At 39.7% G+C, this 24,878-nt stretch overlaps 3 protein-coding genes across 7 annotated transcripts in view; 1 reads left to right on the top strand and 2 right to left on the bottom strand.

Moving 5' to 3' along the window:
* Positions 1–1,752: 1,752 nt before the first annotated feature.
* Positions 1,753–12,231, bottom strand: KNOP1 (lysine rich nucleolar protein 1). 3 transcript variants are annotated; one of them, XM_086760070.1, is made up of 5 exons: positions 12,126–12,231; positions 9,600–11,007; positions 4,767–4,835; positions 4,216–4,293; positions 1,753–2,158 (listed from the first exon to the last, which is right to left on the bottom strand). In XM_086760070.1, the coding sequence occupies exons 2-5, from the start codon at positions 11,004–11,006 to the stop codon at positions 1,847–1,849; spliced, it is 1,866 nt and encodes a 621-aa protein (XP_086616196.1). In that variant the 5' UTR covers position 11,007; positions 12,126–12,231; the 3' UTR covers positions 1,753–1,846. The 3 variants fall into 3 exon arrangements, with proteins under 3 accessions (XP_086616196.1, XP_086616194.1, XP_086616195.1); XM_086760068.1 differs by lacking the exon at positions 12,126–12,231 and adding an exon at positions 11,964–12,110; XM_086760069.1 differs by lacking the exon at positions 4,216–4,293.
* The window catches only part of IQCK (IQ motif containing K), a 58,906-nt gene continuing 46,159 nt past the window's right edge, over positions 12,132–24,878 (top strand). For 2 of the 3 annotated variants that reach the window (XM_086760074.1, XM_086760075.1), the window contains exons 1-6: positions 12,245–12,320; positions 13,242–13,297; positions 15,037–15,175; positions 17,013–17,110; positions 22,851–22,903; positions 23,028–23,105. In XM_086760074.1, the coding sequence (XP_086616200.1) occupies positions 12,272–12,320; positions 13,242–13,297; positions 15,037–15,175; positions 17,013–17,110; positions 22,851–22,903; positions 23,028–23,105 (473 nt within the window). In that variant the 5' untranslated portion in view covers positions 12,245–12,271. Of the gene's footprint in view, positions 12,321–13,241; positions 13,298–15,036; positions 15,176–17,012; positions 17,111–22,850; positions 22,904–23,027; positions 23,106–24,878 lie in introns of all 3 variants that reach the window. The other variant, XM_086760076.1, reaches the window with a different exon arrangement.
* The window catches only part of GPRC5B (G protein-coupled receptor class C group 5 member B), a 52,471-nt gene continuing 47,004 nt past the window's right edge, over positions 19,412–24,878 (bottom strand). The window contains exons 4-5 of the mRNA XM_086760072.1: positions 23,499–23,619; positions 19,412–21,636 (exon numbers count right to left, since the gene is read on the bottom strand). Of these exons, the coding sequence (XP_086616198.1) occupies positions 21,527–21,636; positions 23,499–23,619 (231 nt within the window). The 3' untranslated portion in view covers positions 19,412–21,526. The remainder of the gene's footprint in view (positions 21,637–23,498; positions 23,620–24,878) is intronic.

Genomic DNA, 24,878 nt, shown 5'->3' with positions numbered 1-24,878 from the left:
CAGGTTACTGAAGCAGGGTACATCTAAAATACGTATTTTGTGTTAAGGTTGTGAAGAACTGAACGAGGACCCTTTGGTCCTGGTACAGACTATATACGTAAGCTGAGTAAAACTGCAGGAATAAAGGTAATTATGAAGTGGTATCAACTTCATACAGAACCTTTTCAACCGTTAGTACATAATTATACTGACTTTCCTCAAATAATTCTATATAAAGTGCACACAGATAGTGAAATGATAGTACTGCATATGTTACCACGTCCCACTTTAATTTAGCTTTCCTTCTTGCTGCAGCTGCACAAAACAACTCTCAACAGCACATAGATGATTCTTCCTGTTCGGCTCGGAAACGTAAACCACGAACTGGGTAAGTGGGATTAAACTCTTGAGCTCTCCAAACTGCCAGGTGGATCACACTAAGCAGCTGTGGTATAGCAGAAATTACCCTCTGGGGGCAAATGTACTGCTCTAAACCCAGTGTGGAGTTTTTCCACATTCTATAAAATGGAAACTCTTATGGCAGGCTTATAAAGGTCCCAACCGTTCCTGTTCCCCATGCAGGCACCAATTTTTGCCTGTTGTCTTTTAAGCACAATATAACTTTTGTTTCTTTAATGATGCGAGACCGCCATAAGAAATGCTTTCATGTTTTACTGCTGTTTTTATTAGTGCAAAAATAGCTTGACGACAGGCAGAAAACTCCGGTTAGTTACCAGGAGCAAACTCTAAACATCTAGCTTAGAAGCTAACATAACCACTCCAATAAACTACTTTTGGCTTACTTCCATGTTAGAGCAAAATTAATTTTAGTTAAAGCCATCTACTTATTATAGACCTCGGCTGTCTTCTGGATATAGCAGCTATCGAGGCGAGACCAAGTTTGACTGCTTGAAAAAAGCTGACAGTTTTTTTTTTTCCCCGAGGTATTGTCTTGTTTTTCACACTATGACATTTTCATGTGCACAGTGTTATCAAAAGCAGGGTGCCAGGCCATCCACAAAGCTATAGTAGAGCAACACACTGGTATCCATTATGCTATTCCAGATGGGAAAAAGCCCTTAACCAAAAGCAAGGCTAGGACCAGTATCACCCTCACCATCTTCAGCAGTGGCAGTGCAAGACCAGTCACCACCCATCCAAGAGTGGCTCTGCAGCAGAAAGCTGTACATGCTGTCCCTTTCCTCCTAAATGAAATCACTAGTTGACGTTTTCCTATCTGCTCCTTTATTTTAACTCATTTTTTTGCCAAGCAGGTAGCTGAGGGCCTGAATGTAGCATTTGTCTTAAATCAAAAGAGAAAACAGAACCTCTGCTATCTGAATGTAAGTAAAGCAACAACTGAAGCCAATCGCTGAACTTTGAGAGCACTGTTGCAAAACAGACCCACCCTGAGGTAGTGGTGGTTTTAAATGACACTTTAAAATAGATGGCTTCCTCAAGGACAGGTTCAGACCCTGCCGGCAGTGGTTCAGCATCTCCCTCTCCCCAGGTATGGGAAAGGATTCATGGCTGCCCCTTAAGCTGGAGCCTCTGCATAGTTCTCACTTCCTCTCAGGAGTAGCCCAAAATGCACTGGAACCAACTGCTGTTTTAAGTGTATTTTCTGCTGGAGGCAGCTGCTTTCATGTAGAGTGGTCCACTGGAAGAGACTATCGTGGAAAGGGAGGTTGACTTAAAAGAGCAAGACATTTAGTAGATCAGTTGGCATATGCAGTTGAAAACTGGTACTAGAAATGCCTCTTAAATCAAATGTCTTTAACATTTTGTATTTTATTTCAAGTAAAAAGATGTGGAAAGTGAGAAGAAATCTGCCTGTTGAATTTTCATTCCTTTTATTTCTTCGGTTTTAATCTTCAAATTTTATAGATCTAGATGTATATTTGTCTATGTATCCTTTTTTGTTGGCAGCAGGTTGAAATCCAAGACCAATTCCTCTATGTTGCTTCAAGTCCATTGCTTTATCAAATTCCATCTTCAGAGCCTGCTGTAACTTCTCCTCCCCTTCCCTGTTCAGAGCCATGTTGGGTTTGTTTGTAGTTGCTGAGAGATTTTGGATAGGCACAGAACCCTTTTTAAAGCCACCCATCAACCTAAAAAACTTCGTTTCTTCCTCAGAACTTTGAAAAGCAGCTGTACTCCACTGGCCAAACTTTGTATCCTGTGAAGCAAAACAAGGTTAACAATAAAATGAAATAATACGAAGACCAAGGAAGACAATTTCTGGCTGTGTACCATGAGAACAGAACCAGCTACAAAAACGTGACAGAGCTGACAAAGCTGGGAAGCAGTCATTCCATGGGCAAAGGATGTGATAAAAGAATGACATAGCCCTGCATGAGTGCATCATCATTAGCATTTCAGTTCACTTAACCTGGAAACAGGGTTTAATGCACTTTGAGAATCTTCTTTCCCTCTCTCTTTAGGAATCTTGACTTTTCTGCTCTTTGGATAATACTCATCTAGCTCAGAGAGCCAGACATTGCCCAGTCATTTCTCTTTTTCCAAGATAAGTGTCAGACTTAATCCTCTTTCTCTGAATTTCACTGTCACTTCGTACAGTTACCTTTTCATTTTCCTACTGCCTAGTTAGGTAGCTGTTGCTTTCAGTAGTGCTCTATGTTAGTTTTGGAGACAGTGTTCAATCTGGCTCGTAAGCTTTAAAGTAGTATTTGCATTCTCATCCCACTAATTGCCACTAATACTGCAAGGGTGCAAAAACTGAGAGCGTACCTTTAGTCAACAGAACTAAATACAGTGCTCTTCAAGCCTCCCCTCCCTTGCAGTTTGCCATTCCTTAACTCTGCCTTTCACTATGTTCTTTGAACTAGTTCACTCCTTCAAGATTTTCCTTTTGTTTGCAGATACTGGCTCCTTTCTGAGAATATAAGTAATGTCCAAGTAAAATCTGAATTCAGCCATTTGTGGATAACCCAAGACACCTTAGATGATTTACAAAGTTTATGAACTTTTGGCTTACTTAAGAACAGGCTTCATTATCTACAGATCCTACCTGACTCCTGAGCTACAGCTAGGAGCCACACAGTCATTTACAACTGCTTTTGGCAGGACTGCTGCTCACAATTTTTTCTTTAAAATGTGGGGTAATATTAAATGGAAGAATGTTTGATCATTAATTAGACAAACCGAGCTGGCTACATCAAAGGGAAAAATGTTCATTTAGTGGTGTGTTTATGTAAGCCTGGAAATTCTTCCAACTGAACAGTTGCAGCTTGCATAAAACAGTCATTCTCCACTAGACAGCCAACATGACACATAGCATGCTACACGATCCTGCAGGCTGTACCAGGTTTTTAAGTTAAAAAAATGCAAGACTGGAGTATCCTTCACCATCACAGGCCAGAATACCTGCTATTACAAGAAAGCTATCCATAATACTTCAGCATTTTTACCTTGCTCAAAGACAAGATGCTGTATAAGCTCAGATCTGTGACATGGACGCATGCACACGTACACAAATATACAGGTCCTCCCTTTGGAATGAGAGACATCTGCACAGATGCGAAAATAATGATGGCTTGTCAAAGCCTGTAATTTTTTTAAGTGAATTGCTGGCAGGCACTACACATAGATTCTGCTGCAGCATTTCCAGCCCACTCTTTGTAAAGCTGATAAATTTATTTTCATAGCTTTTGTTCTTCTGCATACTACTGAACAGAGACCTATCAGCACCAAAGGACTGAGATCCCCTGCGAAGGATGTAATTTTCTCAGTGACTTCAGAGACTATTAGATAGTTGCAGTTCCAGAGCTATTGCAGTCTGCTCCCCACTATGTAAAAACCTACAGTTGTTTCTGGCATTTATCTGAGGTATACTCCAACTTTCTAGGTATACTGGCAGTCTTGCGGAAGAACTAAGAAACCTGAATTACTAGCAAAGCTTTCTCTCCTCCTGAATCTTATCACCCCTGCTAAACACTACAGCAACAGTTTCCACTGTTGTAAACCAGGAACCAGAAAATGTTGCTTTTGAGGACTGATGATGAGAGGTCTGTACAATGTCAACTGCTGTTGGAGTTCACTGGGCAACTCCCAGGCTCTCTTGGGATTGTACTCACTTGTTCTATAGCGTGACCTTAATTTACAGTCGGAAAGATGACTGTTTTGTACCTGAGCCACATACAAGCAGTTTTTTTTTCAGACACTTGCTCTGGGACACAGTATTTTCATCAGATCAAGGTCTAAGTTCATACATACCCGTTCCACTTTGTGACTGAAAACCTTAGTTTTGCCAGATTCTCTATCAATTTCTTCTTGCAGAGCCTGCCGCCTCACCTAGCACACAGAAGAAAACAGCACAAGACACTATCTTCTGTGTGTTAAATGACAGTTAATTTAATTCACAGTGAAAAGGGGAGAATAAAATAATCAGTTCTAAAAAGTTGCATGTGATGCTTTTATACACTCAACACGAGAACTGTGATTTTTCTAGTGGTATTTTAAATGAACATTTTGCTGTATGAGATTTGTTTAATCTTCTGACTGCAGGTAACAGCTACACTGAAACTGCCAACATCGACGAGAGGCAAAGAAACCTGCATTTAACCTCATAAGCTACTTCAAAGCCTCTGACATTGGCTGGAGCTGTACATTTTGGATTTAACCCATGGAAGGTAAAGCACATTTTAAGCAGAGCTCTATTTAGGGAATCTTGGCACAGAAAAGCAACAAAGCAGGTTTTTTCTTACAAATTCTACGCATACATTAAATGCGGACTTGGTTTAAATCTTACACAACACAAAGCATACCTTGTCTATGTTAACTTCATCACAGTTTCCTTTTTTTTCCTGCACAACAGTGACATCATCCACGTGTTCCTGTAAAACAGGAAAGAGCTTGTATGAATATTTTTATCCATTCTGGTGAATTACAATTTACACAGCTCTAATCACAAAAGTAGTAAAACCACTAAGTGATACAGTAGTACTACTCTGGGACGAGAAGAAATAGTCAGATCTAAGCTGGAAATCCCAATTACACCTGTGTATTTCTGTGGAGAGACTTTCTCCCCAAGGAAGAGATCCTTTTTTTAGCGAAGAGGGTCAGGGATTTTTTAAATTCATACATTAAAATGGACCTGCTCGCATCACTGGCACATACAGTGATGTCTCCCAACAGGCTAATTTAAAATTAAATTGTTTCGTAAAAGTTTAAATTTATACTTCAAATAAGGGACAGAAAGAGTGAAAGTTAAAAAAAAAAAATAAAATTGGTGGTAAAATAATGGCCCCTCTGAAAGCAAAGGATAAGCTTGGGGGATGTTGATCCCACTAGTCACTTTAAAAAAAAAAGGAGCAATCAAGAGGCAGTGTTCTGGTTTTGTTGAGTGAGGGGGGGCCTAAGGTGGCAGCTTCTGTAGGAAACTGCTAGAAGTCGCTCCCCTTTGTTCAGTGGACTCGGCCGGGCCTAGGGCAGACCAAGGCCGAGCCAATTCGTAGCAGAATGTCCCATGATAACGTCTCTGCGATAACGTATTTAAGAAGGGGAAAAGAGAAAAAAAAGGGGAGAGAAGATGTGAAGCAGCTGAGCGGGGGGCAGAGAGGGGGAGGCGCGAGCCTCATGGGCCTTGCAGGCCTCACCCTCTGGCCTCCCGCCGGGCAGCCGACTGGGCCCAACTCAGCCTGGCCTGGCTGCAAGAAGTGGAGAGGAGATGAGAAGTGAGTGAGATGTAAAAAAGATCCTGAGAAGCGTCTGCCAGCCTGTTGTGAGGAACGGCTGCAGACGCCAAGGTCAGTGAAGGAGGGGGAGCAGTAATGCGGCTCCTGGCCAAGATTCCCCTGCAGCCTGTGGTGACGACCATGGTGGAGCAGGTTGTCCCCCTGCAGCCCGTGGAGGTCCTCAGAGGGGCAGAGATTCACCCACAGCCCATGGAGGACCCCACGCGGGGACATGCAGATGCCTGAAGGAGGCTGTGGCCCATGGAGGGCCCGCTGGGACAGCTGTTCTGGAGAGACTGCACCCGTGGAAGAGATGACCCACGCCGGAGCAGTTTCACGAAGGACTGTGGCCTGTGGGAGGGACCCCACGCTGGAGCAGGGGAGGAATGCGAGGAGTTCTTCCCCCTGACTATGAAGCAGCGGCGTAAAACAACGCATGATGAACTGACCGTGACCCCCATTCCCTCTTCACCCCCTGTGCCACTCGGAAGGTAGTAGAGATAATGTTAAGCCTGGGAAGAGGGAGGGGTGGGGGGAGGTTATTTTGTTCCCTGTCTCATTCTCCTGCTAGTTTTAGAAATAAATATTTTTCCCCAAGTCAAGTCTGTTGTGCCTGTAACGGTAACTTTAAGGATTTCTCCCCGTCTTTATCTCAAGCCTCGAGCCGTTTTCCTTATATCATCTCCCCCTGTTCTCTCGGAGGGTGGGGGGAGCGAGAGAGAGACTGCGTAGTCTGGTCCTGAGCGGGGCTGAACTACGACAGGCAGCTACATTGTGCTCAGTCTTGTTCAAATGCTGAGTAGATGATGGTCCCCAAGGAGCTTCCAGTCTGGAAAGAGCACTGGGAGAGGCATGACACATACATAAGTGTCTCCTACAGTGGCAGCAAACAGCACATTAGTTCCGCATTTGAGAGCAAGGACCGGGGAACTCATGTGAAGAGACAGAGCAGCTACGGCAGGAACTGACAGGCAGGATGGCAGCAGATAAATGAGTGGCAGAGTCCACAAGCAGGCAAATACTTATAACCCCTCCACAAAGGGCAGCCCTTCAGCAGCTTTTGCTCCCACTGACTGGCATTTCTAGATCTTTGCCCTCAGCCTTTCTTTTCCAAATTTGTAATAAGGGTAAGATTTTGGAGCATCCAGTGTAACAGGATAAGTAATAAGTCCAAGACAGTGGTAAATCAGAGCCATAAGCTTTAGACCAGCCTGGAAAAGGTGGCCAAAGGGAAGATCTATTGATACAGCTAACATAATAATCCAAGCATGAAATAGCCAAGGAACACTAAGACAAGGAAAAGATTTGTAACCTACTTCCATCAGCAGAAGCTGCTTTACTTTTTGAGGGTTTACAGTTTTATTTAAAGCCATGGATGATTTTCCTCGTTTCCCAAAACTGCCTTTCATACCTTGATTCCACACACACACAAGTACATGCACCACTGAAAATACAAGAACGCTGTCTGCAGTAAGCAGAGCTCATCCACTTGGATGAGAAGAAAAGACTAAAACAAAAAAAACCCCTCCAGTTTACTTCTAGATGGCCTGGTACTGTCTTATCAGATCTCTTAAAACAAGCAGGAAAACTGCCATGACAGGATTCTGCAAACTGCAACATTATTTTATTTTTTTTTAGCTGGAAGGTCAAGCATCAGACAAGGAAGGAAGAAGGCTGCACTCCCATCCCTACTAATTCACAGCGTGCTGCTGACCTGCTGAAGGCTACTGCATGACAATTCTGGAGGTGTGCCCATCTTCCTCCAGCTTCACGGAAGGGGGGCACATTCCCACATGGTAGGATTATGCTGTCTGCAGGCAAACAACTTCAAAGAAGTAAACTGAGTCCTCACTCCTCCTCACTCTGCTCAAGTTGACTGAATGGCATCCAATAGGAAAAGTATCAGTCACTGATATTAAGTGGGTAGCACTCCACATCTTTAAAAACTTACCCTTTTGCTTGCTGCACAAGCCCAACAGGGGATTTTTCAAGCCATACAGCAGTGTGTGACACACTGTTGATTAGAAAATGGTTCAGGACAATGGCACAGTTAAATGCAAGACCGACATTATCAGCCATTTATTACAGCAGTGTCTTTTGGCCTGGCAGGAACTACATTTCTTCAGGAGAATTCCTCTGAAGTACTTTTTGTTATTAAAGGACAGAGCTGAATACAGAGAAGAGAAACAAAACGTGCATCACCCTACACCCTTCTCAATTGTTTGCAAAGTATTTGCTGTGTTTTCCATTGTCCATCATGCAAGTTTACTTGTCATTGTTAGGCTTATCTCGCCTCCACAGAATGTGAGCAGCTGCAAGACTCCAAATAATGTCTAACAATCTCAAAAAGGCAATGTCAATTGAATTAGAAAATATATCCCAGCAGTAAAACCACCTTGTCCTTTGAAAGGTCAAAAGGAGAAAAAAAGCCCCAAACATCTGCTCACCTAATGACTGTTCAGTGTACACAATCCCAACACAAAGCTTTGTGGAAAAAGCCTTTATCTGGGTCTCCAGGAAGGCTGAAGAACCTGTTTAGATATATCTATATTTAATTATTAGCACTAGAGCCCAGAAAGCTGCCAAATTTCCACAGAACATTAAGAAACTGCGTATGTGAGTACATGACAAAGCAAAACACACTACAAGGTGTGCTTGAGAGGCAGCTAGCACTATGGCCCGCTCTGTCTCTAGTTTACAAAAATCTTCAATGGCGTTTTATTATCTAGTGCTTGACTTTGAAACAAGCCAAGCATTCAATGTTCTTGATAAAACACAACTCGAGTGCAGTTTCCCATTACCTGTGAAAAGAAAAACAAGCCCCTACTGACTTGCAACGAGCTGTTTTCAAAGTTAAGCCCCTAAAAATACAGAGAGATACTTAGTGAATTTCTGAGCATCCCACAGCTTAATTTCTATTGACAACAGAGGTTAGGCATGTAGGTACTAAATAGCTTTAGGCACTTAGATAGCTTTAAAATATGACCCTAAGCATAAAAAAGGAAAAAAAAAATTAAAAAGTTAAATCGATAAAACCAGTTTTTCATAGTCTAATTTCTGAAAAAAAAAAAAAAAAAAAATCAGAGAAGAAACCTTGAAATCTATCATCAGCTGTTCTCCAGGTGTGTTTCAGCTCAGAAATGGCAGTACTCTGGGACAGGATGGGATTTCCTTTAACAGTCAGTCTGGATACAATTCCAGTTACCTTCAGTTATAATTTACACAACTCTTAAGTATATTTCTTTTCTTGCGTAGCTTTACGTTTTTAATTAAGAATTTGTGTTTAGGCTGCTCTGTAGTACTTTACTATCAAAGTCTGTATGTCAGTGCTCTAGGCCTAGTCTCCATTTAGCATTCTTAGGATTTTCTCTGAAGTTTTGTCCAAGTTAGACTACAGGTTTTGGCTAAATTTCCCCCTTGTTTCTAACACTGCGGTTCCAGCAGCAACAGCAGCAAAAGCTTGAGGAAGGGTCTGACAGAGTTAGGTGCACTCGCGCTGCCAATGTTACCAACCCGCTCAGGTTAATGACACGGTACGAAAATCCTGGTTTACAAGAGTGCTGCCGCTTTGCTAAGAGCAACTGAAGGAGGGATAGCAGAACATTCATGACTGTAGGTACCAGTTTTCTTTTTGTGCCAATACTTGCTATTAGCTGTAACATTTACATTTTCAGAATTGAAACACTAGACAACTGCAGCAGTAAGCATTAAAAAATAGTTTTCTGTGTTTCACAACTACTACGTCCTGGATCAATAGATCAGCTGATCCTGCTTCCCAAAACCCAGAGGAGGCCCCTACTGAGCTAACTGTAACCTACGGGTCTGAACAGGCAGAACAGCCTCCAAAATATGAAACCGTCTACCTAAAAAGCTTTCAATTGCTTAGCAGGAGGGTGCAAAGATACCCTTTTCTTTACAACTTACCAGTGCCTCATTTCCCATGTCTTCTGTTTTGACCTTTTTCTTTTTTGTATTTGCTTTTGAACCTGGTTCTTCAGCAAAGTCCTGTGGTATTTCTTTTTTTCTTTTTTTCCTTTTTCTGTCACAGAGCATATGATTACTATTACATAATACCCTATCTACAACAGGCCCTGTGACACATTCAGTTTGTTTCATTTCGCTCTCTTTCTTCTTTTTATTGCTTTCTAGTAGCATTATTTTTTGGCTTTTAGATGCACCGTCATTGTTTAAAGAAACTTCTGAATATGTTGTTTCCTCCTCCTCTTTCTGAATCTTCTTTTTCTTTTTTTTCTTGATGACTTCATTATTATCCTTGATATTCTTCCTGCTTTTTATGTCAGAAAGCTCTTCTTCCTCAGACTCAACTTCTTGCTGTGCTGGGAGATGCTTATCGGGAACTCTGTGACTGTAGTCTTGACTGTCTTCACATGTTAAGGAAGAAACATCTTTGCTTTTCTTCTTCCTTTTGGTCTCTCTGGTACTTCCAGAGTTCTTGGTAGTGTCCTCTTCCTCTCTACTTGTCCATGTAATTTCCTGGGAATTCTTTCTTTGCCTTTTACTGAAGTCACTTAATGCAATGGGGCTACCAGGAACTCCATAGATGTTGTCCTGATTGTCCGCTAGTGGTACAAAGGAGTCGGACTTATCTTTCTTTTTCTTCCTCTTTTTTCTTCTCACATAACTCTCCCCATCATTCTGGATATCTGTTTCATCATTTTCACCCATAAAAGCTTCTTCTCGTGAACTGTATTTGTGTGTTTTTTTACAAACTTTTTCAGACTGTTTATATTCACTGTCCTTAACGTCCTCTAATGAAAAAGTGTCTTTCTTCTTTTTTTTCTTAGTTACTTTACCATCCAATTCCAAATTCAAAGCAGTATTCTTAGTGCTTTTTTTAAAAGCAAATTCATCCTCCTTAGTACCATCTGTATAATGATTTGAAAGTTCTGCATCACTACTCTGATTATTCTCCAATGATAACGAGGAATGACAGTGGAGTTTTTTTTTCTTATTTTTGATGATTTTAATTTGTTCCTCTGATTCTTCTTGAGGTTCTGAATCCAGATGGCCTTCTACATTCACAAAGCTTTCTGAATGTGCTCCTTTCAGCAATTCAGAGTCAATTTTCTTTTTCTTGTTTTTCTTCTTCTTCTTCTTCAGTTCTGTTTGGTCTAAACATTCACCTTCATTTAAATTTTCCTTTTTCCTTACCTTTGTTTTTGTCTCAAGCTGGGCAGCATCCTCAGTTTTAATGACAGTTTCAACATCTGTCTCTATTTTAATGATAGTCTGGCTCCTACTACTTTTCACCTTTTTCTTTTTCTGTACATGTTCCTCATGAACTTCTTTTCTCTTTTTCTTTATTATCATTCTAAAAAATGAAATAAAGATGTTAGTGTACTCCTTTAACAAGGTGACGCGAGCCCTAGTCTACTTGGTCTTCCTTTATTCTGAAACCATTCCATCCCTCTCATTGACCCCGGCACTCTTTTTCCCCATTTCGCAATCTGCTTTCTGTGATGGAAGGAACCAAAACTGCAGGCAGCACTGGAAATACAGTCTACTGGAGTGGTCAAGGGGTGATTTTTTGTCTTGTTCTTTACTGCTGTCCTAGTTAGTTTCTAACTTTCTATTTGTCTTTTTGACAACTGCCGAGCATGACATTTTCATAGGAATAGCTGCCCTCTACAAATCTTTCCTAAATGACAAAACATATACATATGTATGAATTGGTAAGTATAGCTGAGGTGTTTTTTCACATATGCATGACTTTTCACTTATTTAACACTGAACATCACTTTATTGCCAGCTTGGCACTACAAGATCCTCCTAAGGCACCTCAGTCATCACCTTGAATTTACTTCTGTTTACTATTTCTTGTCCTTCCTATCCGTTCTCTTTCTCGGGACGTTTATGCCTCTGCGCAGGTCACAGCCTTCGGTACCCTCCTGGTGACACTCCCTGCCTTTCCTGAGAAACCTGTTTATTCCTACTTGGTTTCCCATCTTTTAATCGATCCACAGGATTTCTTTAAGTGCCTCTTGTAAGGCACCCTGTCAAAATCCTTAAAAAATATCCAAGTGTGCTGTAACACACCTGTACCTGCTGTCTGCACTGACATGCGTGGCCCCTGCCCTTCGCCGCCGCAGCCTACGCTCCGCGGGGGCCGGGCTGCGGGCCCAGGGCTGCCCGGCCTGCCCACGGCCACCCTCCGCGCCCCGGGAAGGGGCCGGCGCCCCGCCGACTGAATCCGATTGCAGGGGCCCCACCCAGCTCCACGCAGGGGGGCGCGGGGGGTGTCAGCCCACCTCCCGTTCCGCTTCTTACCCCGTCAGACGGGGGGAGGGCGGCGGCTGCGCGCCGTAACGGCCCGGCTCGGCTCCCCCGCCAGCGGAGGCGGTCCGGGTGGGCGCTCCGGGAGCCCCCTCAGCCGGCCGGGCCGCCGCCCGAGGCCAGCCCGTCTCCTCAGGCCGGCCCGCCGCCGCTTACCTGCCGCGGCCCACGTGCAGCCTGCGCCGCCCGCGCCGCTCCGCCCCGCCGACCCGGAAGGGGAACGCGGCCGCGCCCGCCCCGCGGCGGGGACTGGCGGAGGGGTTGCCGCCGTTGCCGCCGTTGCCACGGCCACGCGGCGCGGCATGGCGGAGGGCGGGCGGGCGCCGAGCCTCTGGGAGCAGGTGTGCGCAGGTGGGAGCGCCTCCCGCGCCGGGGAGAGAGCTCGGCCGCGTGGGGCCGGGCCGGGCCGAGGCCGGCGGCTGTCGCTGTTATGCGAGTTCAAAGAGTACAAAACTTCTGTTACCAGCGTCCGATTCTTGGTCTTTTCCTAAAATCTGAAAGCACTGACGCTAATCGGGACCAGCACCATAGTTCTGCCCAAATGGGGTTCTCCTCGCTTAGTACTTTATAATACCTTAAAGTTGGTATTTTGTGTTAAAGCGGCCATTTTTAATGTAGGAATAAAGGTGCTTATTCTAATATATCTCAACTGAGGAATCTACTACCCGTGGAAGTAGTGATGCTGGTGAATCTCCTAGTTATAATGGTTTGGGTGTAAGAATTTTCTGTGTTGTGTCATCTGTACGATTTTTTTCATATCAGGTCCATTGTCCTGCTTTATTTTTCTTATCCTGAGTCACTCAGTAATCTATACAGGTCAGGTACTGCTTTTGCTTTTTTTTTTTTTTTTTTTTTTTTAAATGGAGACAGTAACACTTGGCAATGTCCTGGTGATTAAATTCCTTATAGGAGAATTCAAGTTGAAAAGCACTATTCTATACTAGTAAAAACAATGCTTAATTCTGTGCAAGCACCTGCATTTCATTTACGTGGAAATATTTTAAATTCTTATTTTAGTTAAAAATCCTTTTCCCAATAAAGGGTTCTTCTATCACTGAGAACCTTGAACTTCACTTAAAACCAAGACAAGAAGCTCTAAAGTCCTCACTTGTTTTAAAACATTATATTCCATTTTAAACAAACATTTGTTGTATACTAATTTTTACTGTTTCAAGCCAGAATAAGTACCCTTAGAAAGCAATGTTTGTTTAGGAGTAAAACAAATGTTTTTAAAGTCCTCTGCATGAATGTTGTACTTCTTTTTACTTTTAGAGTATGAAGCAGAACAGCCTCAATTTCCAGATGTTCCTGAACCAAAACATGGATCTGTGAGTATAATTCAAGAAAAAAATCTGCATAGGGCTGGTTTTAAAAGATTTTAAATAACTAAATGGGAAAATTAGGTACCCGCAGAGTAGACTCATTCATAGCATGAAAACAAAACTACATTTTGCAAACAGCTTTTGTGAATCAACGAATGTAATATTCCAAATCATTGCTTTTATTTAAAGCAACTTCGGTAGTGCTGTCCTAAAATTAGATTACCAGCTGTGTTGGTTTGTACATCTCACTGTCTTTTTACTGCAACTGCTTCGTAGGCAGGACTCTGAAGTGTGCAAGGATCTCCTTTGGGTGGTGTTGCAAGCAGACCGAGCACTGAAATACGCAGGAATGGGGTGCAAGCGCAGCGAAGGAGTTACACCTCAGTTTCACGTATCTGATAGGTCACTTAGATGTGGCCACTGAAATTAGTGGCCTGATCAAAGTTGTTTTAAGTCTGATTTTGACCAAATATATTCAGTCTAGGAAGACTTTTTTGGCAAACATAAAAACTTAAGAAGGACAAACTACTTTACATCTTTGTCGCCAGCAGTTCTAGGAGCAGCAAAATTAATTATTGTGGGCATCACATATAGAGTTAACTTTAATTTAAATTAGACATTTTTGTAGATGTTTTATGTTCTTTTTTCTGTATTTAGGTTACTTTGTTATTTTCAAACTCTCTTAAGACATGTAGTTTAAGTTGTCTGGCACTTGGTCTCTTTAGATCAATCCTGTTTCCCAAATGAAATTGGCTTCATTACAAGCTGGTTTTAAAACTGAATAGTGAACTCTGCTTGGGGCATTAGTCTGGGCATAATATATTTATATAGTTGAGCATCAAAATTAAATAATATACCTTTTAATGTTGAGGCACTTTTTTTTTTAATTTCCAAAGGGATCATTTTTTAAATCTTGCGTATATTAAGGAGTCTATCTGAGGTCATGACATGCAGTGTGTTGTAAGTGTAGTGGCCTGATGCCACCACCTGCTTTTCAGTAGCTCATAAATCCAACTGAATTTTAAAGGGAAACAGTTCAGATGACATAGTTTTCATAACATGCTTCCACAGGAAACAGTAATGGTGGTGCATTCTTGGGCATAATATGAGGTATCTGCCTTTCTGTAACAGGTATAGCTCAGTGTCTGTTAGGAGTATTCTGCTGGCTCACTGTAGCAGTTCCTGCACTCATAAAAACTATACGTAAAACTGTGGACTATCTTTTTTCATGGTATCCGTAATTATTTCTATATGGGCAAGCTTAAGATTTGGATTTGCGTCTGCTCTGGATTGTCTGCTTGTGCTTTGTTTAGAAGGGAGGGTCTTTTCTTTAAGAGGTGAGTATCAGGACTTCTGAACAATGCAGAAACAAATATATAAGTTTCTGAGTGGGAAAATACTTATGCAGAAAATGTTGCTAATTTTAATTTTCAAAGAATTACTATTTCTTATAATGGCTAAAATATTTTTTAAATTGTGATACCTCACCATATTCTCTTAAGAGCAGCCATATACTTTCTCTTAGGTTTGGATGCTTTTATTGTGCTGGAAACTGCAAAATTAAAAAAAAATGTAATTCTTTCTTTTAAAGTACTTAGAAAATACTGAAATAATTTAATATTTAAATTAGAAATTATAATGCCATCTTTTTTAAACTGACTTCAGAATTTTTCCTGTTGTATTGGCTTCTATATGTTTTACAGTCTGACTGGAGTATTTATGTAAGTTACATTTATCTTGAACAGGTGCCTTTAGAAGCAGGAACATCACAGCTATTACATATGGAACAATTTTATTCAGCCCCTGCAGCTGATACTGTTGTCCAACAGTTGCCACCCATACCCGAGGCAGCCCCCTTTCCAGGACCACCTGATCCAAAAGCATGTAAGTAGGAGTATATTATCTTGAACCCTGCTGTGATTATTTTTGTTGCATTTGGCAAGAGTTTGTCATTTGTTGAATTTAAAGTGTTAACAGCTACGACACCATTTCTTAGTGGAATTTGCATGATTAGTTCTCTGGTCTGTGGACAGGGAGCCACCTTGGCTACTTGGTCAGTGTGAGAAAGCTCAAATAGTGCATTACAAATCAGTAGCAGTGTCTGGCTGTTAAGGGAGTTTGGTTCTTTTCTGAATAAGTGACTTTTTATTTAGCCACTTAAATCGGAGAAAGGCAAGCATTTCTTCCTGTAATTTAATAATGCAAAACTAGGATCAATAGACTAAATAGACAATTGAGTTTGAAAACTGCTTTCAAAATATCTTTGCGCATTTGATTACCAGTTAGAATGGAAACAGCTCTAAAGTTTTATTCTTCCATTTTTAATCAATTTCCATACTTTATAATATTTACCAAGTAGCAATGCATTTTTATTATGCATTTTAGCCCTCCTTTTTGTCTTCTCTTCTGTTCATTCTTGCTCATTAGGAATTCCTGTTGCTAGTCAGAAGCAGTGTTACCCTTGGCTTTTATATATAGTGAGTGCCCTTCCGATTATGAACATTTTCTGGCAGTATATGAACCAATTAAAGGTATAAAGCAGAGAATAAATTCAGTGTTTCAGCTGTGTTGCCAGAAGAGAACACTTCTATGACTTAATCTTTACTGACTACACCAAAACCTGAGTGCTTACTGAATGGCAGGCAGTTTGGCTTTGAATCAAGGACAGCACTTAAGGCAATAAGCCATCTCTGCGCCTCTAGGATCCTTACAGGGTTTTTTTTGTTCACCTTTCTGAGGGAAGTGCTCTTATGGCTTCATACAGTGTCATGCTCCCTGTTCCCTCTGGCCCAGTGAACTTCAGGTCTTCCACGTGCATTGTCTTCATCAGAAGGGGCAGAAGGCTCCTCCACTTCACCCGGTTTATGTGTCGATGGTGAGAGCTGCCATTAGGGAAGATGGAGATGTGGTGAAAAGCTGAGAAGGAAACAGCTTGAGTCTTTTAGTTGAGCATGCTTGTAGCCATTAGGCTATATGTAGAGCATGGGTAATAACACTGCTGGGTTTTGGTGATGCTGACTGCAGCTGCTTTCTTTGGCGTGGAACTCCATGATGCCAATGTGCATGAGCACGTGGGAGGTATGGTAAGTAGATCTTGTGTAGGGGCAGTGCAGTCAAACATAATGCCAGCCCAGATAATCCTCTCAAGGTGGAAAAATTGAGTATATGGAGTCATGTTTGAATTTCTGATGGATCTGGCAAGTAGGAAGTAATGATAAAGAAATCACAGCACCACTAAAATATAACCTTTGTTTTTTCTGCTGTCTAGACATTCAGTTTTATGACCAACTCTGTTACTGCAGATTGTAAAGGGCATGAGGATGGATACCAAAAATGGTCTAGCTGCAACAGCACTGAGTTCAGCGCAGGCCAATTTACTTTTCTTTCTGTCAGGATAAATTAGTCCACACTGCTTTTCATTTCTGTGGCTAAACTGCTTCAGGTGTCTGAGTTTACTCGTTGAAAACTAAGTCTGACATCTCTGAGGCACACTGGTTTGTTGTGTTGATGCACCTTTAGTTTGAAATTTAATCAGGTTGATGTTGTCTTGGCTGAAGAGAAGTGAAGACAGATTCGTGGCTGTGTCTGAACTGAATCAATCTGTTTACTTCAAGCTGTGATGGTATTGATAAAATGAAACTTAGTTTATGATACCTAATGTTTGTCTTTTTGTGAAATCTAAGTGATTACCTGTAAGTGAAGGCTATACTGTTTTGCTCAGGTTCTGCTCGAGAATACTTAGAGTATTACATCTTTCCAGTACTCTTACCTGGAATGGCTGAACTTCTGCAGCGAGCAGAGAAGGAAGAGTGTTTTGAGGTTAGTTTTTAGTTCTCAGTTCAAATCACTGGCAGGAAGTTACAGCCTTTCATTTCACAGGAAATATTTCTTTATTTGATCTTTTGCAACAAAACCAACCACAATAATATGAAATAACATATAATGAGTTGTTTTAGATCTGGTCTTGAATGTTGTTTTCTCCAGTAATTCAGAACAGATTGCATACAACACACACTGGATCATTATGACAATCTCAGACTCTCAACAGATCCTCCTTAGATATGCAGTTGTATCTAGCCTAAATATTGGTGCCTTTTAGAGAAACAGGCTTCCTCTCAGATCAATATGCATCACTCATTTGAGGGTGATGGAGAGAACTTTAATTTTATTTTACTTAAGAATTAATGAGCTTAAGTGCATTTTAAAAATTGTTGCTTGCTACATGTGTTTTTATAAATTTGTTTTCAGTGTATGTGTGTGTAAATGTATCTAGAGAGACATTCCTCATTGTATACAGGGGATGCTGAAGAAAGCATTGGAACTGGTGCAAAACAGGGCTCATTGTATCACCGTAGCCTAATTCACAAACCCCCAGCAACAGATTAGGTACTGGGAGTTGTGAGGTCTTCGATAATTTCGGCTATTTTCTCCAACCATGGAAGTACTTTTTTTCTATTTCTTTCCTACTGCCTGTCATTCACACTTTTCAATGTAAAACTGAGCCTCCTCTTACTTGCAGCTCATAATATAAAGAACAATTAATGTAAATTACAATGAAATATATAATTTTTTCTACATTATACACATCTGAGGAATACAGTCTGTGCTTTGGGGTTATAGATTAAAATGTTATAGGTTAAAATGATAGCAAAGTGAGGAGGACTTTGTGTTACTAGTGGGTTATTAATCATCTTAGCTCTTGATCCACCTGCTCTCCAACTGCTGACACTGACTTCCTGTTACAGGCATGTGTATATATGATAGTAGATGTTGTACAACAATTTGTAAAAATTACATGTGTGCTATTTGCTACTGACCTGTATATGCTTGGCACACCAAAAAATACAAAAAGCTTACCATGCTTGAATGAACACCTCACAGTTGCATTTCAAATCCAGATCTGTACATTTAGTAACAGTAAGTTATTTCAAGTTTTGCTCAGTCTTCACAACATTTGTGTGTGTCTATAAACTGATTTATAGACGTATGTATATGTATTTATAATCTGTGATTAATACAGATGAAATGGGAAAATGGTTCATTTACACGTTGTTATGGCATGATATCTTACATTATCTAGCCAAGAACAGATTGAACATATATATTATTCATCACACTTCTAATGAAATCTATATTGATTCTTTTTTTTTAAGGGAAGCATGTATCCTTTAACAGGAAAAAGGCATGTCTTAGAGCTGGCTTAAAATACAGCCCTTGGTAGATGTTATGTATTTCTGAAGGCAATAAAAAAGCACTTACTACAAAAATATGAGAATTCTTAGAAATATTTTGGTTTCAAACTCGGGACAAATCTAAGGTTACTTTGTCTGTTTTAAATCTGAGAAATTTTGCGGAGCTTCAGTGGTATATGGATTAGAAAGTATCTGTTCTGAAAATGGATTTTGTATGGTTCTGTGTGTTGCTTTATAGTAAACTAATAAAAACAATTATTTTCTAATGTATAGAAACTTTGTAAAAATGAGGATATCTTATGAAAAAGACACTAAGTGATTTTTTTTTTTTTTTTGTGATATGAAGAGATGTCCTGCTATTGGGAAGGAAGTTTAGGAAAGCAAGCTTATGTCAGATGATAATTTTCCACTGTGACATCAGTTCTTCTTCCTTTTGAACAATAACTGGTAAAACAATAGCTCTTTATGCTTGCCATATAACTGAATATTTGTGCTCTTTTCCATTACTGTCCAGGTGCTTGTACTTGGGCATTCTGTTTCCTTGTCTGAATTAAATAAGTAATTTCTAATTATACTTTTGCTTCTAAGAAATGTGTTGTTCCACATGTATTTGGAGCAAAATTATAGCAACATGTTATAATTTATATTAAAATGGTTAGTGCAATAGCTGGTACTGATTTTTAGGATCAAAACCAGAGCCCTTAGAAACCCAGAGAAAGTTAGGGACAGGGAGAAAGGATCTTGTGGTAAACACACCAGAAGATAGCATCAAAAAATAGGAGGACAACACAGTGTAGAAAGATTCATGGAATTCAAAAGAGAACATGAGAGGAACGTGATTAATTGTGATAAAGCTAACTGAAATTGTGAAGGATGAGAACAAAGTACTGGGTTTGATTTTTTTGGCTAGACATGAGTCATTAAAGCCTGTAAAGGGCAGCTGTATAGTATAAACTTGTGGAAGATAAATGGAAGAAGCATTGGAAGAAAGGGAAGAATAATCGAACTGACTACAGTCAACGTTGAATGAGCCTGGGAGAAGAGAGAGGCAATTGCGAGGGGGAATGAAGAGTGTGCTTTTGATGAGGTGGACTAAAGATTTTCATGTTCTGAATGGAAATTAAGATGAATGAGAAGAGAAAGAAAAATTAAGTAGGAGAATTGTTTAGCAATTGAAAATTGTGGTTAAGGGAGATCAGATCATGGGACCAACAGAGGAATTCAAGGAAGAGATCAGAAAAGACGCATCCATGTCTGGAAAGGAAGAACTGTAGAATCAGATGGGAAAGTCAGGAAAGGGAAATAGTTATGCTGAAAGTAGTCATTTGTATAGGAAAGAAATCTGCAATATATTATTTGGAAGGTGATATAAAAACATAACAAACATTTCATTTAAAATAGGCTGTCTTGCATACTGTAGTGCATATGAAAAGTCTGAAAGGCAAAAACCTAGAAAAACCACCAGCTGCTAGACATATTTGCAGACTTCAAACTGACGTAAGTATGAGAACAGTCTACCAAAGCTTCATTTTTAAATTAGAGATGAAAGAAACCTATTAGATTGCCCAGTGTATTCCCTTGCTGATTTTTTTCCCCTACCATAAGTTCTCCTGTGTTTTAACCTATCTGCTGTCAGATGTCTCCAGGGGAAAGACTATTTTCTTAAACCTTTTCTCATGAGAACTCACTAATGCATTAATTTTTCAGCATTTAAACTTAACATTGTTAAATTGTTTTTATTAGCATAACTCTGATTTTTCTTTTGGGTTAGCACTCACAGAAAGAGGATGCTGTATCAGACTCTGTAATGGAAAATTGTATCTTTAAAAGTACGATAGATCAGGGAAAGTGAATGGGAGAAGGTTTCCTAATGACTTTGCCATCTTCTGAACACCAGTATTTTTTGCATTATTATTACCAAGCACATAATATTTAAGCTGAAAAATGGAAAATGACTTCTGAATATAAATAGTTTATAAACACATCTGCGGGTTAACAATGCACATTGTGCAGATATTTCCTGTGTTTATCCTGATTCATGAGGCATAGGAGGAATGTGTCAAAGGCAGGTCAATTTATGTCATTTTTTCCCTTCTATAAATGTTGACTGCTGTGCAACTAATGATTTAATTCACTAGCAAAGTGAACTGTTTCCTGGCAAAAAAATAACAAAATAAAAAAATATTCAGCTTGGCCAAATTCCTCCCTGATAAGCTCACTAGATCTAACAAGGATAAAGAAAGGTGAATTTAATTCCTTCGGTGATTACTGTTTTGCCAGCTCTGTTCTGATCATTTTTTCCTCTTGCAAAGGAAAAGCAATTTACTTAAAAAAGATTAAATTACAACTGCTAGATTAAATTGAATTTTGTTGTCAAAGTATAGAGTTTAGTCTCTGAAACAATTCACTAAGTAATGGGACCCAGTTTCATACTGTGATTGAGAATAGCTGTACAAAGACAAACACAATCTGCTATTTGTTTTCAGATTCTGTTAAAGTCAGAATTTTTCGATTTAATATCTAAAATGACCTGCAAAAAGCTCTCCAATGGAGGTGTTGGTTTCTTCAATCTTAGATGTTTGGCCTCTCAGAACAGTATCTGGTATTAGCATGACAAGTGTGAAAATTCCTTAAGGAGATGTGTTTCTTTGCAGCTAGGCACTCTAATGGAGTGAACCCCAAAGCTTTTGTTGTCATCAAATAGATCATAAAGGCACATGGGGTTCAGGACTGATAATTGTTTTGTGATGTTCTCTTTTTCTGTTCTTCACTGTGCAGCCAGCACCTCACATCAAGTTCCTCTTCCATTTCTCCTGTGGCTCAGGTAGTACACTGACCTAAAATCATGCCATGTGCTAATACCCCAAACTGAAAGAATTGTGCAGTGTAGAGCACTTTTTTCTGCCTCTCTTTTCACATCCCCCAGTCCTTTTTGCATTATATTCTTGTAGCACAGGGAGAAAAACAAATGGTGAGGATAATGCATAGAATAAAGTCATTCGTCATGCATTACATTTCCAATTACATATTTATTGTATTTTTCTTAGCAAGTGGTAGTAGTACCTTCATTACTTACATTATAATCAAGACTCCAGCCTCTTTCATGACATGTAGCAGTTTCACAAATGTGTTTGACCAGTGTGAATTGTTTTCCTAAAAAGTAATAATTGCAGTTGAATCTCCCATTTGACAAGGTAAGTATTGCCTTCTGGATGGAAACTAGGCTTCTCTTAGCTAAATGGCTGGTATTTTGATAAAACACTCAGTGTCTCTGTTCTGCAGGGGCTCAATGTCTTTTAGTGTTCACTCTCTGGCTGTGTACATCCCTAAGACATCTCGTGTAAGAGGGATTCTGAAGATTCTCATCAAGCTCTTCTCTTATGCCAGTCAGAAGTCTACGTTACATTCTCCACATCATGGTTACTCGGGTTTGGGATAAGCAGAATAAGCACCTGTACTCATTTGTACAGTCAGTCTGTAAAGATGGAATGTGGAAAGGAAATCTCTAAGAAAAGGAAGACCCGAATCAATTCTGTATCGATCAAAATTCATGCTTTCAATTTTGAACTCAGAATGTATTTTACAGCATGCAATGCTGTCCAGCTAAACAGGTACTGTCTGCATGAGTCACTAAGGATAACCCGCGGCAAAGCATTTTGAAAAATTCTTTGGTGGTGAGGAAGTTTTAGAACTGGGAGCAAAGAGTACAAATGTTTTGCTCCGAAGCTCCGGGTTTTGAACTTTTTACCCGGTTCTCTGTAATGTCCATGGTATCTGTGGTTGTGGACATACATATGCCTTGTTTCTGCCTTCCTTTCTGGACTACCCAATATATGATTTTGTCCGAGTAGCCATACAATACTCTGCTCTGTGTGTGTCTTAAGTACTCGTAGCAACTTCAAGCTGGTTCCATGTAGGAGGAAACAATATTCCATCAATGTTCCTTCTGTGCCTTGGAAGCAATGAAGTATTTTCAGTATGATAATAGAACTTTGAACAAAATGGTAAGTGATTTACAAAGTATTTTCATGTATGAGTTCTGTTAATTTCTTTGCAAAGAGACTGTGACTTAAAAAGAACACCGTTCTGAGATATTTGTTATAGCTGTTCTGCAGCAAATATCAAGATAGTATGTGTAGAATTTTCTCACTCATTTTTTGACTTGACTTGAAAGCATTCCACAACATTTCTAAAATTTTGGCTGAGCCACTGACTGTTGGCAGTAGCAATATCAAAGTAGACAGAGTAATGCACTGTGTATTTTATTTAATAAAAGCAGTCGATTTAGCTTCTCTTCCTTTCCAGTAGTAAAAACATGTGACAAATCCAAAGATAATAAGTAATTTGAAACAATCTTCTATCTTTAGAGAAAAAGGACCACATTTATTGCCTGTGATTTCCTAACTGAATGGTTATACAAGTAAGTTAATCTTAGCTTTTACTATTAATTATGCTCAATGGTTCAAAGTAATTAATTTGCAAGTAGAATAGCTGAAATTTAAATTAATACGAGTTGTTTTCTTTTTTGTTGTTGTTGTTATCAGCAAGAATCCAAAGAGGAAAGATGAGCCATTCACAGAATTCTTTTCCATTCCTTTTGTTATCGACTGGCTAACGGCCCAGTAAGTTATTGCAGTACTCAGAGTAACCTTTTCTCCTTTTATTCTTTTTCCCTTGCTATTCCAAAAAAGTAATAGAGCTTTGATGTGTTACAATTGTATCCTTTAAATGGTCTTTACTGCGTACAAGAAATAACTATGTGATGCTTTCTGACGTGGTAGTGTATTAGTTACAAGGTCTTTTGTATCAGAATTGTTCACAGAGAAATTAGTTTAGCATTCCTAAACATCTTAATTGTAGAATGTGGGGCATTTGAATAGTGTGGTAGTATTACAAATATCTTTGAACTAAGGAGCAAAGCAGTGTTTTCAATGCTGCTTCCTGCTATGGAAATCTTTGAGGATATACAGTGTAGAAATTCTTCCTCTAACTGTAAGCAGCTGTTTTTAAAATACCTGTAATAATCCTTGCTGTCAGGATGGATTTCTGCAGACATTTATGACTTTGCATCTGAGAAACGAACACTTGCTTTGGCAGCCTCAGTTGTATATTCATCATTATTCCTGTAGAACAAAGCTACACAATAGTTTTGAAAGAAATGTTATTGTCTTTGAGACTGCATTTTATTTTAAAATTTAGCTGTTGTATAAGAAAAGAAGAAAAGTAAGGTAATAGTCCACAGTGAGAGAATAAGAAAATTACAGAGATCAGATTTTAAAGAAAATTTTCAGTTTGAAAACTTAATTGGTGGCTAGGTTGGTGATTGGTGCAAACTTGGAGATGAATATCTTTGTAGCTATGTTTACTTCATTACACTATGTAAGTAGAAATTGAGCTTTCTTGAGCTCTTGTCATATGAAACTTAGAACGCTTCAGCCATTGATCCAGCAAGAGGAAAGCTCCTTGACATTCACAGGTCTTTGGAGACAATCTGGTGTTTGTGGCATGAACAGTTAACTTTGACTATCTTAGAGGTAGTCATGTGGTCAGAGTTGTGCAGGAACATAACTTAAGATAAATGCCTAAGATCACAGTTTTACAAACGTTTCTCTTGGAAGTAAAACTGACCTAAATGGTTCCCTGTTCTCTCCTGTTCTTCACCCCAGCCTGCTTGTAGGCAACCTAATATCACCCTGCCTGTTTGGCAGGATGCTTGGCTGTTCTGATCAGGGAACTACTCGGAGTTAGAAATCTTTCTGCCAAAATGTGTGAGGAGGGTATGCATGGCCATTTAAAATACAGATAATTTCTCCAATCTTGTCTGCCTGGGAGCCTGACAAACCTTTGTGCTGGCACAAATGAAGGATTAAAATGAAGGGCTCAGGGCAAGGTGAAGAGAACAAATGAGCTGCTAAGATATAGAGGTGGTGGCAGGAACTGCTTAAGTCAGCCTTGCCAAGAAGAGAAATACACAGTGGAATCACAGCCTGAATGACTCATAGCTTCTGTTAGTACTTGTGCTCCTAAATAACGTAGTGACGGCTCCGCAAGGACACTGAAGTGTCAGAGTCCTACTTAAATTGATACACGCTTGATCTTAAATCCTCTAAACAAGTAGGCCTTTAAAAGTAATAACTATTAAAATTATTATTAAAATCCAACTTTTTGTGAACTTATCTTAAAATTACAAATTTCTTAACAAATATTGCTTATGAAGTAAGCAAAATATTGCAATATTAAATAAGAATAAAAATGAGAGAATTTTTTATTTTGTCCTTCTGGATATGTCACAAAAAGTTTATTATTATATCCTTCCAGATATCACATTTAACATGTAATTGATTTTATGCTTTTTATTGTCATTTCCATTTTTATTTGTAAAGGAGTTTTTATTT

Source organism: Chlamydotis macqueenii, chromosome 15, assembly GCF_036417535.1.
Source record: "Chlamydotis macqueenii isolate bChlMac1 chromosome 15, bChlMac1.mat, whole genome shotgun sequence".
NCBI classification, from domain to species: Eukaryota; Metazoa; Chordata; class Aves; order Otidiformes; family Otididae; genus Chlamydotis; species Chlamydotis macqueenii.
The sequence above is the reverse complement of the archived record's forward strand: the minus strand, read 5'-3'. Positions and strand labels throughout refer to the sequence as shown.

Bases quoted from the DNA above. Each gene is read 5' to 3' on its own strand.
- KNOP1 (XM_086760070.1), bottom strand. From the start codon at position 11,006: ATGATAATAAAGAAAAAGAGAAAAGAAGTTCATGAGGAACATGTACAG. The intron at 4,836-9,599 runs GTAAGTTGTAAA...CCTGTTTTACAG, and splicing joins ACATGGGAAATGAGGCACTG to GAACACGTGGATGATGTCAC. The intron at 2,159-4,215 runs GTATGTATGAAC...TTTGCTTCACAG, and splicing joins TCAGTCACAAAGTGGAACGG to GATACAAAGTTTGGCCAGTG.